The sequence below is a fragment of the Hyla sarda genome, chromosome 9 (genome assembly GCF_029499605.1).
Source record: "Hyla sarda isolate aHylSar1 chromosome 9, aHylSar1.hap1, whole genome shotgun sequence".
In the NCBI taxonomy this organism is placed as follows: Eukaryota; Metazoa; Chordata; class Amphibia; order Anura; family Hylidae; genus Hyla; species Hyla sarda.
In genome coordinates, this window is record NC_079197.1 from 168,244,234 (window position 1) to 168,258,488 (window position 14,255).

The following is a 14,255-nucleotide window of genomic DNA, read 5'->3' on the forward strand; positions in this document are numbered from 1 at the left end:
CGATGCTACGCACCTTAGCCCTCACCATGAGCGCTTATGGCGGCGCCTCGTTAGAGAGATCAGGTGGGTCTCAGCGGTCGGACCCCTGCAATCAAACACTTATCCCCTATCCTGTGGATAGGGGATAAATGTAATGCCGCTGCAGTTGTCCTTTAACTTTCTGGCATCAGTTGATTTAAAAATAAAAAATAAAATAATGTTTTCTACCGGAGTACCCCTTTTAACCTAGAACTCTCATTGGTCTAAGGCTGCATTCACACCTCGTTTTTTTACATACGGCGGGGGGAGGGGCATACCGGGCGCTCCCGTACCCCAGCCGGATCAGCCCGTGACTCCATTTACTTTAATGAGCCGACCGGAGTCAAACAGTGACTCCGGTCGGCTCAGTTTTGACCCGTATGCGGTTTCCTGACCAGACCTAAAACCGTAGTATACTACGGTTTTAGGTCCGGTCCAAAACCGGGTCAAAACTGAGCCGACCGGAGTCACTGTTTGACTCCGGTCGGCTCATTAAAGTAAATGGAGTCACGGGCTGATCCGGCTGGGGTACGGGAGCGCCCGGTTTGCCCCTCCCCCAGCCTGATCCGGCACCCGTATGTAAAAAACGATGTGTGAATGCAGCCTAAGCCCCATTCACACTATGGAAATTCTGCCCAAATTTCCAAGAGGAAATTATGGTCGAAATCCGCTTGCATCACCCTTCCATTGATTTCAGTGGGATCCGCTGCACAGTTCACACGTCAGAATTGAATCTGTGTTTCACGGAAAGAATGAACTTGTTTATTCTTCTGGAGGAATTTTGCAGCGGAATCTCATTAATTCAATGGGATTTTTTTTTTGCCAGCACTTATTTCTGCTGATAAATTCCGCGTGAAATAAATTTCCGAAGTGGGAAACTGTAATTCCAGGAAGAATAACTGAGCGCAGAATATCTGTAGTGTGAATGAGGCCTTAGGAACCTGTACTTGACAGTCTATGTCTTTGGACCTTTAGGTGTCTTCAGATGCCACCAATAGGATCTACACTACGCTGGTGCTGTGTGAGAAGAAGCAGGATGGTAAAATCACTTCTGCAGAGCGAGGGGAGAAGGAGAACAAGAAGGCTCCGTGTCCAGACGATCTCTTAATGGGCAAAGTGTTCCGACCCGAAGGTAAGTAAAGAGTCACCAGCGCTACATATTATGTGGCTTTATGGGGATGTTCTGGAAAACACATCAGCCTCCGGCTCGCTCTCTCTCAACAGATGATTTCTGAGGAAAGAAGTTTCGGGCATGTTGAATTTGGGCTGCTCAATCTTTTTATTCTCAGGAGAGAGGAGAGTCTGGCAGCTGCTTACCCCTCCTCTCTCCATTCAGAACACGAATGCTCAGCCAAGCTGAGAGTTCATGTGAATGGGAGGATCGGTAGACATAGCAGTTGGCCATTAACGTTTCCTATGTGTATGGCTGAAATTAAAGGTGAAGAGACAGAGATTAAAGGGGTACTCCGCTTCTAGACATCTTATCCCCTATCTAAAGGATGTCTGATCATGGAGGTCCTGCTGCTGGGGCCCCCTGCAGCACCCGGTATTCTAAAGAAATGCCGGGTTCCTTCAGCCGTGTTTGTGACGTCATGGCCTCGCCCCTTGTGGTGTCATACCACGCCCCCTCCATTCATGTCTATGGGAGGGGGCGTGTCTGTCGACACCCCACCTCTGATAGAAGTGAATGGAGGGGCGTGGCCATGATGCAACAAAATGTTCAGAACGCTGGAGCACTGGAGTACTTCTTTAACCCCTTAACGACGCAGGACGTATATTTACGTTCTGCGCAGGCTCCCGCGATATAACACAGGGTCACGCGGTGACCACGCGTCATATCTGGTCGGTCCTGGCGGCCATCCACGCCCGGGACCCACGGCTAATACAGGACATCACCGATCGCGGTGATGCCCTGTATTAACCCTTCAGACGCGGCGGTCAACTTTGAATTGAAAGTGAAAGTAACCCGGCAGCTCAGTCAGGCTGTTTGGATTGGGATCAAATCGCGGCATCCCGAACAGCTTACAGGACACCGGGAGGGACCTTACCTGCCTCCTCGGTGTCCGATGCTCCGTGCCTGAGATCCAGGCGGGAGCAGTCAAGCGCAGATAACACTGATCAATGGCATCTTAATACACGCCAGGGATCAGTGTAAAAGATCAGTGTGTGCAGTGTTATAGTCCCCTAGGGGAGCTATAACACTGGGAAAAAAAAGTGTTAATAAAGATCATTTAACCCCTTCCCTAATAAAAGTTTGAATCACCCCCCTTTTCCCATAAAAAAAAATAAGTGTAAATAAAAATAAACATATGTGGTATCGCCGCGTGCGAAAATGTCCGAACTATAAAAAAATATATATCATTAATTAAACCGCACGGTCAATGGCGTACATGTAAAAAAAATCCAAAGTCCAAAATAGCGTATTTTCGGTCACTTTTTATACCTTTAAAAAATGAATAAAAAGTTATCTAAAAGTCTGATCAAAACAAAATAAAAATAAAATAAACCAATAAAAATTTCAGATCACGGCGCAAAAAATGAGCCCTCATTTTTTCCGTACATGGAAAAATAAAAAGTTATAGGGGTCAGAAGATGACATTTTTAAACGTATACATTTTCCTGCATGTAGTTATGATTTTTTTCAGAAGTGCGACAAAATCAAACCTATATAAGTAGGGGATCATTTTAACCGTATGGACCTACAGAATAATAAGGGGTAATTTTTACCGAAATATGCACTGTGTAGAAACGGAAGCCCCCAAAAGTTACAAAATAGTATTTTTTCTTCAATTTTGTCGCACAATGATTCTTTTTTCCATTTCGCCGTAGATTTTTGGGTAAAATGACTAATGTCACTGCAAAGTAGAATTGATGGCGCAACAAATAAGCCATAATATGGAATTTTAGGTGGAAAATTGAAAGGGTTATGATTTTTAAAAGGTAAGGAGGAAAAAAATGAAAATGCAAAAACTGAAAAATGCTGTGTCCTTAAGGGGTTAAAGTAAGTATTTCACCTAGATTTATTTTTACTGATTAGGGGTATACATATTTCGTATGCACCTCATGATTTTTCACTTTGCACTTTAAAGATAGAGGTACAATATATAACATCCCCTTACCCTTTCCTATTGGATTAAAGGGGTATTCCTGGGAAAAACTTTTTTTTTATATATCAACTGGCTCCAGAAAGTTAAACAAATTTGTAAATTACTTCTATTAAAAAAAATCTTAATCCTTCCAATAATTATCAGTTGCTGAAGTTGAGTTGTTCTTTTCTGTCTGCTGACATCTCTGCTTGTCTCGGGAACTGCACAGAGTAGAAGAGGTTTGCTATGGGGATTTGCTTCTACTCTGGACAGTTCCCGAGACACGTGTCATCAGAGAGGATTTAGACAGAAAAGGATAACTTTCTGGAGCCAGTTGATATATAAATAATAGTTTTTTCCTGTATAACATCTTTAAAGGGTACCTCTCATCAAAAAAACTTTTGATATATTATAGATTAATGTATGCAGAATAACTTTACAATTACATGTTATTAAAAAAATATGCTTCTTTCTATTTAATTTTCCACTTTGAAGAAATGACCACTAGGGGTCTCCCTACCAGTCCTGGCAGCAAGCATTTCAGACTCATGCTGGAGTCCTAAGCACTACGAGCTGCCAGTCTGCTTTGTTCACAAAGGAGAACACTCAGAGCTGCCAGCCTGCTTTGTTCACAGCCTGTTTGGCTGTGAACAAAGCAGGCTGGCAGCTCTGAGTGTTTAGGACTCCAGCATGAGTCAGAAATGCTTGCTGACAGGACTGATCGGGAAAAATACAATAGAAAGAAGCATATTTTTCATTAACATGCTATTGGAAAGTTATTCAACATTCATTAATCTAAAATATATCAAACGTTTATTTGATGAGAGGTCCCCTTTAAGTGCAATATTGACATAAAGCTGCGCCCAGAAATTAGTAATACTTTACATGCATATGCTCCTCTGTTAGTTGCTCGGCCTATTACCTGAGGCCCTCACTAGATCCAGATTTTGAGAAGCTGTATACAATTTTATCAACAATGTTTTCAATAAAGTGTATGATTATATTATGTTAAGTGGCATAGTGTGAACTCTTTTTTTTCTTGCTTGTGTGTACCAAATCTAGTTTGAGTTTAGTTTAAAGGAGTACTCCGGTGAAAAACTTTATTTTATTTTTTTAAATCAACTGGTGCCAGAAAGTTAAACAGATTTGTAAATTACTTCTATTAAAAAATCTTAATCCTTCCTGTACTTATTAGCTGCTGAATACTACAGCGGAAATTATTTTCTTTTTGAAACACAGAGCTCTCTGCTGACATCACGAGCGCAGTGCTCTCTGCTGACACCTCTGTCCATTTTAGGAACTGCCCAGAACAGCATATGTTTGCTATGGGGATTTCCATTTTAGTTCCTAAAATGGACAGAGATGTCAGCAGAGAGCACTGCGCTCGTGATGTCAGCAGAGAGCTCTGTGTTTCAAAAAGAAAAGAATTTCTGCTGTAGTATTCAGCAGCTAATAAGTACAGGAAGGATTAAGATTTTTTAATAGAAGTAATTTACAAATCTGTTTAACTTTCTGGCACCAGTTGATAAAAAAAAAAAAAAATATATATATATATATATATATATATATATATATAGTGTTTCACCGGAGTACCCCCTTTAAGTTTTATCCCTAGTGGCCAGACTGAAAACTGCATGATTCCAGAATTATTTTAAAATATAAACATTAAAATGGAAAATTAGAAAGAACATCACAAAAAATTCTTTAAAAAAAAAAAAAAAATGTTTACCTTAAACTTGTTTTAAACAATTGGTCATTTTCTGATGACACATCACCTTTAACACGATCATGTTTAAAGAGAATTCATTTGCATGCTCCACCCACTCTAGGACCATGTGACTACAAGCTTCTGAAACTCCACCCCTCCGAAATTCTCATGATAACTGGGAAAACATTAAGGGTCCATGCCGATAAAGTTCTGGACGATGTCGCCAGGAGCCATACCCCTCGTTTCAGGTACCAGACCCCGGTGGTTACTTCCGCTTTATCAACATTTGTTGTCTCGTGACCAATCTAAATCTTTCTTATGTTGATAGAAATGACCCTCCGGGCCCTGCGGTGTCTGGAGTGACACAAGAGCTGTCCCGGCTGGCGGACCTGCCCCCTGGATCGCTGGCGTCCCTGTGTCCTGTGAACGATCTGCAGCTGAAGGAAATGGAGGTGGTGGAAGGAGTCAGCAGAGTCAGGAGACTGGAAGGAGCCTTGAGAGGATTCAGCTGCCCCAATAGCCCCCGCTTTACCTCCCAGGTATAACCCCCCCCCCTGACTGTTCTGCTCTTACCTTGTTTCCTCTATTGCTTCTTGTTCTCACTGTTTTGGATGCGTTCCAAGTGACCGCTCTAGGTTGATGTCCTAAGCCAAATTAGATACCGTATTTTTCGCCGTATAAGACGCACTTTTTCTTCCCCAAAACTGGGGTGCGTCTTATACGGCGAATACACATTAAAACCCTGTCCTATCGCGGCGGTCCCTGCGGCCATCAACGGCCGGGAGCCGCGGCTAATACAGGACATCACCGATCGCGGTGATGCCCTGTATTAACCCTTCAGACGCGGCTATCAAAGTTGACCACCGCGTCTGAAGCGAAAGTGACACTAACCTGGCTGCTCAGTCGGGCTGTTCGGGACCGCCGTGGTGAAATCGTGGCGTCACGAACAGCTTACAGGACACCGGGAGGGACCTTACCTGCCACCTCGGTGTCTGCTCCGTGTCGGGATCCCCTGCATGGCCCGGCGCTCTCCTTCGTCGTCATCACGTTGTCGCGCACGCCGTCCCGTCAACCAATAAGAGCGGCGTGCGTAGCGACGTGATGGCGGCGACTGAGAACGAGGATTTCCGGGAGCAGAGACGTTCCGGAGCGACAGCGATGGAGGGCGACCTCCAGGGCAGCGGTGATGGGTCCGGAGCGGCGGGGACACGCGAGTATTACCTCCTATACCAGTGGTCCTCAACCAGCGGCCCTCCAAACGTTGCAAAACTACAACTCCCAGCATGCCCGGACAGCCAACGGCTGTCCGGGCATGCTGGGAGTTGTAGTTTTGCAACATCCGGAGGTCCGCAGGTTGAAGGTTCAGAATCTTATTTTTTTCTAGATTTTCACCCTTTAAAATTGGGTGCATCTTATATACCGGAGCGTCTTATATGGCGAAAAATACGGTAATACGTGCACGTAGAGAAAAAACTCACACTGACACCAGATTAGGTCAAAATGGTTCTTTCTGATTTATTGTATTGTGTTGACACAAAATATATCCTTCAGTACGGCGTAGCACATTGTGTAAGCATTCTGATTGGTTAGCAGACTACTTTACGTGGGCATTGCATCATATTTTCTGTGCCAAGCAGGGTGGTCACACAGGACGGGATACAGGATGTAACCACCATTGAAGTAGAATGATCTTCATTTTATATCTATTATCCATAACATCACCACTTGCTCATCTTCTCCTTCTAGTATCTCCGTCTGGAGCAGCGATCACAGGTCGTGGACGAGCTGGATCGTCTCCGCTTCCTGACTTCTGACCAGTCGTTGAGCCTCTTGCCTGAGTATCAGCAAAGAATCGATGTAAGTCAATAGGGACCGATATTTAAAGGGGTACTCCACTGGAAAAAAAAAAAAAATTTTAAATCAACTGGTGCCAGAAAGTTAAACACGATTTGTAAATTACTTCTACCGTATTTAAAAATCTTAATCCTTCCAGTACTTATCAGCTTCTGTATGTTGCACAGGAAGTTCTTTTCTTTTTTAATTTCTTTTTTTAATTTTAATTTAATATGTCACGAAAAAACTATCTCGGAATCAGAATGAAAGGTAAAAGCATCCCAGAGTTATTAATGCTTAAAGTGAAAGTGGTCAGATGTGCAAAAAATGGCCGGGTCCTACAGTGAAAATTGGCTGGGTCCTTAAGGGGTTAAAGGGGTACTCCGGTGGAAAACATTTTTTTTTTTTTAAATCAACTAGTGCCAGAAAGTTAAACAGATTTGTAAATTACTTCTATAAAATAAAATCTTAATCCTTCCAGTACTTATTAGCTGCCAAATACTACAGAGGAAATTCTTTTCTATTTGGAACACAGTGATCTCTGCTGACATCATGACCGCAGTGCTCTCTGCTGACACCTCTGTCCATTTTAGGAACTGTCCAGAGTAAAAGCAAATCCCTATAGCAAACATATCCAGCTCTGGACAGTTCCTTACATGGACAGAGGTGTCAGCAGAGAGCACTGTGGTCAGACAGAGAAGAAATTCAAAAAGAAAAGAACTTCCTGTGGGGCATACAGCAGCTGATAAGTACTGGAAGGATTAAGATTTTTCAACAGAAGTAATTTACAAATCTGTTTAATTTTCTGGCACCAGTTGATAAAAAAAAATCCAGCGGAGTACCATTTTAAAGGGGTACACCGCCCCTGGCATCTTATCCCCTATCCAAAGGATAGGGGATAAGATGTCAGATCGCTGCGGTCCCGGGGATCGCCGCTGCGGCACCCCGCTATCATTACTGCACAGAGCGAGTTCGCTCTGTGCGTAATGACGGGCGATACAGTGGCCGGAGCATCGTTACATCATGGCTCCGCCCCTCATGACATCACGGCCCGTCCCCTTAATGCAAGTCTATGGCAGGGGGCGTGACGACCGCCACACCCCCTCCCATAGACTTGTATTAATGGGGGCGGGCCGTGACGTCACGAGGGGCGGAGCCATGATGTAACGATGCTCCGGCCCCTGTATCGCCCGTCATTACGTGCAGAGCGAACTCGCTCTGTGCAGTAATGATAGCGGGGTGCCGCAGTGGCGATCCCCGGGGTCCCCAGCAGCGGGACCCCGGCGATCTGACATCTTATCCCCTATCCTTTGGATAGGGGATAAGATGTCTATGAGCGGAGTACCCCTTTAAGGGCTCTGCAGGTCCTGTGTCTTCTTCCAGAATGTGTAGTTGACTCTCATCACGTTCCTCCTGTGACGCCAGGTCCTGCGCACCCTGAACTACATAGATGATGGCGGAGCAGTGCAGCTGAAGGGCCGCGTGGCCTGTGAGGTCAGCAGTCACGAGCTGTTGGTTACCGAGCTGGTGCTGGATGGGGCGCTGTCACCCCTCAACCCCGAAGAGATCGCTGCCCTGCTCTCCTGCCTCGTTTTCCAGCATAAAACACAGTGTGAACCAAAACTGACAGACACGCTAAAGGAGGTAAGAACGAACACTTTATTATAAGTCATCTGTTTCAAAACTACAACCCCCAGCATGCCCGGACAGCCAACGGCTGTCCGGGCATGCTGGGGGTTGTAGTTTTGAAACAGCTGGAGGCACCTTGGTTGGGAAACACTGTATAACAGTGGTCTCCAAACTGTAGACCTCCAGCTGTTGCAAACCTACAACTTCCGGCAGCCTAGACAATGCTGGGAGTTGTAGTTGTGCAACAGCTGGAGGTCTACAGTTTAGAGACCACTGTGCCATTTCTAGTAGTTTTCTAGAGTGTTCCAATATAATTTGTATTGCAATCCCTCACTCATGTCAAGATCACTGCTTGCTGTCTAAAGATTTAAAGGGGTATTTTTTTTTATATCAACTGGCTCTAGAAAGTTGAACAGATTTGTAAATTACTTCTATTAAAAAATATTAATCCTTCCAATAATTATCAGCTGCTGAAGTTGAGTTGTTCTTTTCTTTCTGGCAACAGTGCTCTCTGCTGACATCTCTGCTTGTCTCGAGAACTGCACAGAGTAGAAGAGGCTTGCTATGGGGATTTGCTTCTAAACTGGACAGTTTCCGAGACACGTGTCATCAGAGAGCACTTAGACAGAAAAGAACAACTCAACTTCAGCAGCTCATAAGTGCTGAAATGATTAATATTTTTTAATAGAAGTAATTTACTAATTTGTTTAACTTTCTGGAGAAGGTTGATATATATTAAAAAAAAAAAGTTTTTCCCTGGAATACCCCTTTAACCCCTTAAGGACCGGAGGTTTTTCCGTTTTTGCATTTTCGTTTTTTGCTCCTTGCCTTTAAAAAATCATAACTCTTTCAAATTTACACCTAAAAATCCATATGATGGCTTATTTTTTGCGCCACCAATTCTACTTTGTAATGACGTCAGTTATTTTGCCCAAAAATCTATGGTGAAGCGGGAAAAAAAATCATTGTGCGACAAAATTGAAAAAAAAAACGCTGTTTTGTAACTTTTGGGGGCTTCCGTTTCTACATAGTACATTTTTCGGTAAAAATGACACCTGATATGTATTCTGTAGGTCCATACGATTAAAATGATCCCCTACTTATATAGGTTTGATTTTGTCGGACTTCTGGAAAAAATCATAACTACATGCAGGAAAATTAATACGTTTAAAATTGTCATCTTCTGACCCCTATAACTTTTTTATTTTTACGTGTATGGGGCGGTATGAGGGCTCATTTTTTGCGCCATGATCTGAAGTTTTTAACGGTACCATTTTTGCATTGCTAGGACTTATTGATCACTTTTTATTCATTTTTAAATGATATAAAAAGTGACCAAAAATGCACTATTTTGGACTTTGGAATTTTTTTGCGCGCACGCCATTGACCGAGCGGTTTAATTAACGATATATTTTTATAATTCGGACATTTCCGCACGCGGTGATACCACATATGTTTATTTTTATTTACACTGTGTTTTTTTTTTAATTGGAAAAGGGGGGTGATTCAAACTTTTAATAGGGGAGGAGTTAAATGATCTTTATTCACTTTTTTTTTTCACTTTTTTTTTGCAGTGTTATAGGTCCCATAGGGACCTATAACACTGCACACACTGATCATTGTTATCCCATAGGGACCTATAACACTGCACACACTGATCATTGTTATCCCATAGGGACCTATAACACTGCACACACTGATCTTCTATGTTGATCACTGGTTTCTCATAAGAAACCAGTGATCAACGATTCTGCCGGATGACTGCTCATGCCTGGATCTCAGGCACTGAGCAGTCATTCGGCGATCAGACAGCGAGGAGGCAGGAAGGGCCCTCCCGCTGTCCTGTCAGCTGTTCGGGATGCCGCGGCTATCCCGAACAGCCCGACTGAGCTAGCCGGGAACTTTCACTTTCACTTTTAGCCGCGCGGCTCAGCTTTGAGCGTGCGGCTAAAGGGTTAATATCGCGCGGCGCCGCGCGCTATTAGAGGCGGGTCCCGGCTTCACTATGTCGCCGGGCCCGCCATGATATGACGCGGGGTTACTGTGTAACCCCGCGTTATATCGGAAGAGCAGGACCAAGGACGTACCGGTACGTCCTTGGTCCTTAAGGGGTTAAATCTCATTGGGATAACATGCATCTGACGCAGGGGCAGCTTTGTTACAGTGCATCATTTTGTAGTAAGACACGATTTTGCATTTGTGTATCAATTTTTCAGCCTCTGGATCTGTGTTTTCCAACCAGGGTGCCTCCAGCTGTTGCAAAACTACAACTCCCAGCATGCCCGGACAGCCGAAGGCTGTCCGGGCATGCTGGGAGTTTTAGTTTTGCAACAGCTGGAGGCACCCTGGTTGGGAAACACTGCTGTATAAACGTTATATAGAGCTTGTATATATTAACCCTTCCCGGTGTAACCTGCAGGGTGTCAAGAAGGTACGGGACTTGGCAGAACGATTGGCGTTGACTCAGCGGGAGTGCGGCCTGAGGGAGTCCGTAGAAGACTATGTCGCGCAGTACAAGTTTGGCCTGACGGAGGTGGTGTACGAGTGGGCCCGTGGCATGGTAATATAGACTTTTTATGTACTGAATCCCGATTATAAGTTCTGCAAAAGACTTGTGTTATTTTTTAGCACCATATTTAAAATATCTGCTTGCTGTCAGTGAATAGCAAGGCTGAAAATCATTCCAGACCTAAACCTTCCCTCACTATAATATAGTTCAATAGCTTCATCCCCATTTTGTATTTTCATTCATTTTCAGCCCTTCTCGGAGATTATGACCCTGACTGACATCCAGGAAGGCCTCATCGTACGTTGCGTGCAGCGTCTGGATGAAGCTTGCCGGGACGTGCGCTCTGCTGCTCGACTGGTGGGAGACGCCACACTCTGCGCCAAGATGGATGCCGCTTCACAGCTTATCAAGAGGGATATTGTCTTTGCTGCAAGCCTGTACACACAGTGATCTGTGACCATAAGGTTGTTATGAAATAAATTAAATATGCTATCGGGGGGGGGGATTCTTTAAAACCTTGTCTATTATGTGATTCCTTAAAGGGGTACTCCACTGCCCCAGTGTCCGGAACATTTAGTTGCGAATGCTGGGTGCAGGTTGCGAGGGTCGTGATGTCGTGACGACCATTCCCCCTCAATGCAAGTCTCTGGGAGGGGGCGTGACGGCAGCCACGCCCCCTCCCATAGACTTGCATTGAGGGGGTCAGGCCGTGACATCATGAAGGGGTGTGGCCGTAACATCACAAGGGTGTGTGGCCGTGACGTCACGATCCCCGCACCCAGCGTTTGGAACTAAACTAAACTAAATGTCCGCCCCCTCCCATAGGCTTGCATTGAGGGGGCGGAGCGTGACGTCACACGGGGGCGGGGCCGTGACATCACTATGCTCCGTCCCCGTGATCGCCAGTAATCGGACCCGGAACGAGCACACTCCAGGGGCTGATTCTAACGGGGTGCGGCGTGGAAGATCACAGCGGCGGGACCCCCGCGATCTGACATCTTATCCCCTATCCTTTGGATAGGGGATAAGATGTCTTAGCGCCGGAGTACCCCTTTAAGGGTGAATGTTTTTTCCTAATCTTGTCCTCTTTTTTTTCCTCTCCAGGCAGCAGTGTAAAGCATGGCGGAAGCTTTCAGGACTGAAGTCCCATGACATGAGCAGCATTATGGCAGTGTATACAGCGACACTATATAGAAGACACTGCCCAGACCTCCTGCACTATGGCCTCTGCGGTTCATGGCTGTCAGCTTAACCTCTGTGAGGTCTGCCCCCTAGGACAGTATTTGGGGGGGGGGGCAGAGGCGGTGTCCTGTCCCCCCAGTTGGATTGTGGGAAATAATGGCACCAATATTAGAAAGAGATTATGCAGTAACTGCTGTTTCTTGTAGTGCCCAGGCCGCTCAGCCAGGTCCTTATTGCTGTAAATTACAGCAATACATGAAATAAACCTGTTTAGGGTCTCAAACAGTGTTTTGTCTTATTGGTTTTGACAATACAAGCAAGGGCTGCGTCTGTGTTTCCGAACCAGGGTGCCTCCAGCTGTTGCAAAACTACAGCCAACAGCTGGAGGCACCCTGGTTGGAAAACACAGATCCAGAGGCTGAAAACTTGATACACAAATGCAAAATCGTGTCTTATTACAAAATGGCACTGATACATTGTAACGAAGCTGCCCCTGCTTCAGATGCATGTTATCCCAATGGGATTTGAAGGGGTACTCTGGTGAAAAACTATTTATTTTTTTTAAATCAACTGGTGCCAGAAAGTTAAACAGATTTGTAAATCACTTCTATTAAAAAAAATCTTAATTCTACCAGTACTTATCAGCTGCTGAAGTTGAGTTATTCTTTTCTGTCTGACCACAGTGCTCTCTGCTGACACCTCTGTTTGTCTCAGAAACTGTCCAGAGCAGGAGAGGTTTGCTATGGGGATTTGCTCCTATTCTGGACAGTTCCTGAGACAGACAGAGGTGTCAGCAGAGAGCACTGTGGTCAGACAGAAAAGAATAACTCAACTTCAGCAGCTGATATGTACTGGTAGGATTAAGATTTTTTTTATAGAAGTAATTTACAAATCTGTTTAACTTTCTGGATTCAGTTGATTTAAAAAAAAAATAATAAAAAAATAAAAAAAATATATATACATATATATAGTTTTTCACCGGAGTACCCCTTCAAATCCCAGTGGCATAACATGCATCTGACGCAGGGGCAGCTTAGTTCACCGGAATACTCCTTTAAAGGAAAACTGTCAGCTTGCTCCCCCCGCACTAACCAGTGGTACTGGCTGGTAGTGCAGGGGACGCTGATCAGTTTGATGCTTACCATGCGCGGATCCGCCGCGCAGTTCGTCTGTTTTTCTATATATGCTAATTAGATGCTAACTGGCACAGGCAGGGTTACTGGCACTCTGACGTCAGTGCCGCTCATCCGCAGCGCCGGCCATCTCATATTCCTCCCCTCCCTCCACCTCTCCATATTCATTACAGAGCGGGGAGAAGAGGGAGGGGAGGAATATTGATGGGCTGGGCTGCGCTGCGGACGAGCGGTGCTGACATCAGAGTGCCAGTTACGCCACCTGTGCCAGTTAGCATCTAATTAGCATATACAGAAAAACAAAGATTTCGGTCAAATGGCGCTGTGGACAAGCGGCGCTGACATCAGAGTGCCAGTAACCCCGCCTGTGCCAGTTAGCATATAATTAGCATAGACAGAAAAACAAAGATTTAGGCCAAACGGCGCGGCAGATCAGGGCACGGTAAGCATCAAACTGATCAGCGTCACCCGCACTACCAGCCAGTACCGCTGATTAGTGCAGGGGGAGAAAGCTGACAGTTTTCCTTTAAAGGAGTATTCCGGTGAACTAAGCTGCCCCTGCGTCAGATGCATGTCATGCCAATGGGATTTGAATGGGTACTCCGGAGCAAGCTGACAGTTTTCCTTTAAACCTTTAGACAGCAAGCAGTGATCTTGACATGACTGATTGCAATACAAATGATTCCACAGTTAGAGGCACCCTGCTTGGGAAACATTGCTCTGGATGTATAGACGAGGGTTCCAATGCACACACAGATACACTTTTAATTACTTTAACTACAAGATGGACTTTTGCCCCATTACAACTAGTAATCCAGAACACGGAACAATGTTGTGTATGTACGGACAATCGGCATTCACAAAGATTCAACTATTTTGCCCATTTTCAGTTGGTCAAAAAATTTCCTCCACCTCTCCAGTCTCAATCGTCTCTTATAGTTTTGTTGGCTATTAAGACACTTGTTGTGAAGGATGTCTCCAACATGTCATGACTATACAGTGATCCCTCAACATACAATACTTTCAACATACAATGGTCTTTTCTGGACCATTGTAACTTGAAACCAGACTCAACATACAATGTACAGACAGTCCAGATCTGCAAAACGTATCAATGGCCGGAAGAACCGACCAATCAGAATGGGCAATTACTGGTA

General features: G+C 44.8%; 1 protein-coding gene across 4 annotated transcripts in view; it reads left to right on the forward strand.

Moving 5' to 3' along the window:
- The window catches only part of SKIC2 (SKI2 subunit of superkiller complex), a 108,632-nt gene extending 96,346 nt beyond the window's left edge, over positions 1 to 12,286 (forward strand). For all 4 annotated transcript variants that reach the window (XM_056540925.1, XM_056540927.1, XM_056540926.1 and 1 more), the window contains 8 exons: positions 994 to 1,150; positions 4,934 to 5,060; positions 5,141 to 5,351; positions 6,559 to 6,669; positions 8,071 to 8,289; positions 10,694 to 10,834; positions 11,033 to 11,247; positions 11,888 to 12,286. In XM_056540925.1, the coding sequence (XP_056396900.1) occupies positions 994 to 1,150; positions 4,934 to 5,060; positions 5,141 to 5,351; positions 6,559 to 6,669; positions 8,071 to 8,289; positions 10,694 to 10,834; positions 11,033 to 11,233 (1,167 nt within the window). In that variant the 3' untranslated portion in view covers positions 11,234 to 11,247; positions 11,888 to 12,286. The remainder of the gene's footprint in view (positions 1 to 993; positions 1,151 to 4,933; positions 5,061 to 5,140; positions 5,352 to 6,558; positions 6,670 to 8,070; positions 8,290 to 10,693; positions 10,835 to 11,032; positions 11,248 to 11,887) is intronic.
- Positions 12,287 to 14,255: the final 1,969 nt, after the last annotated feature.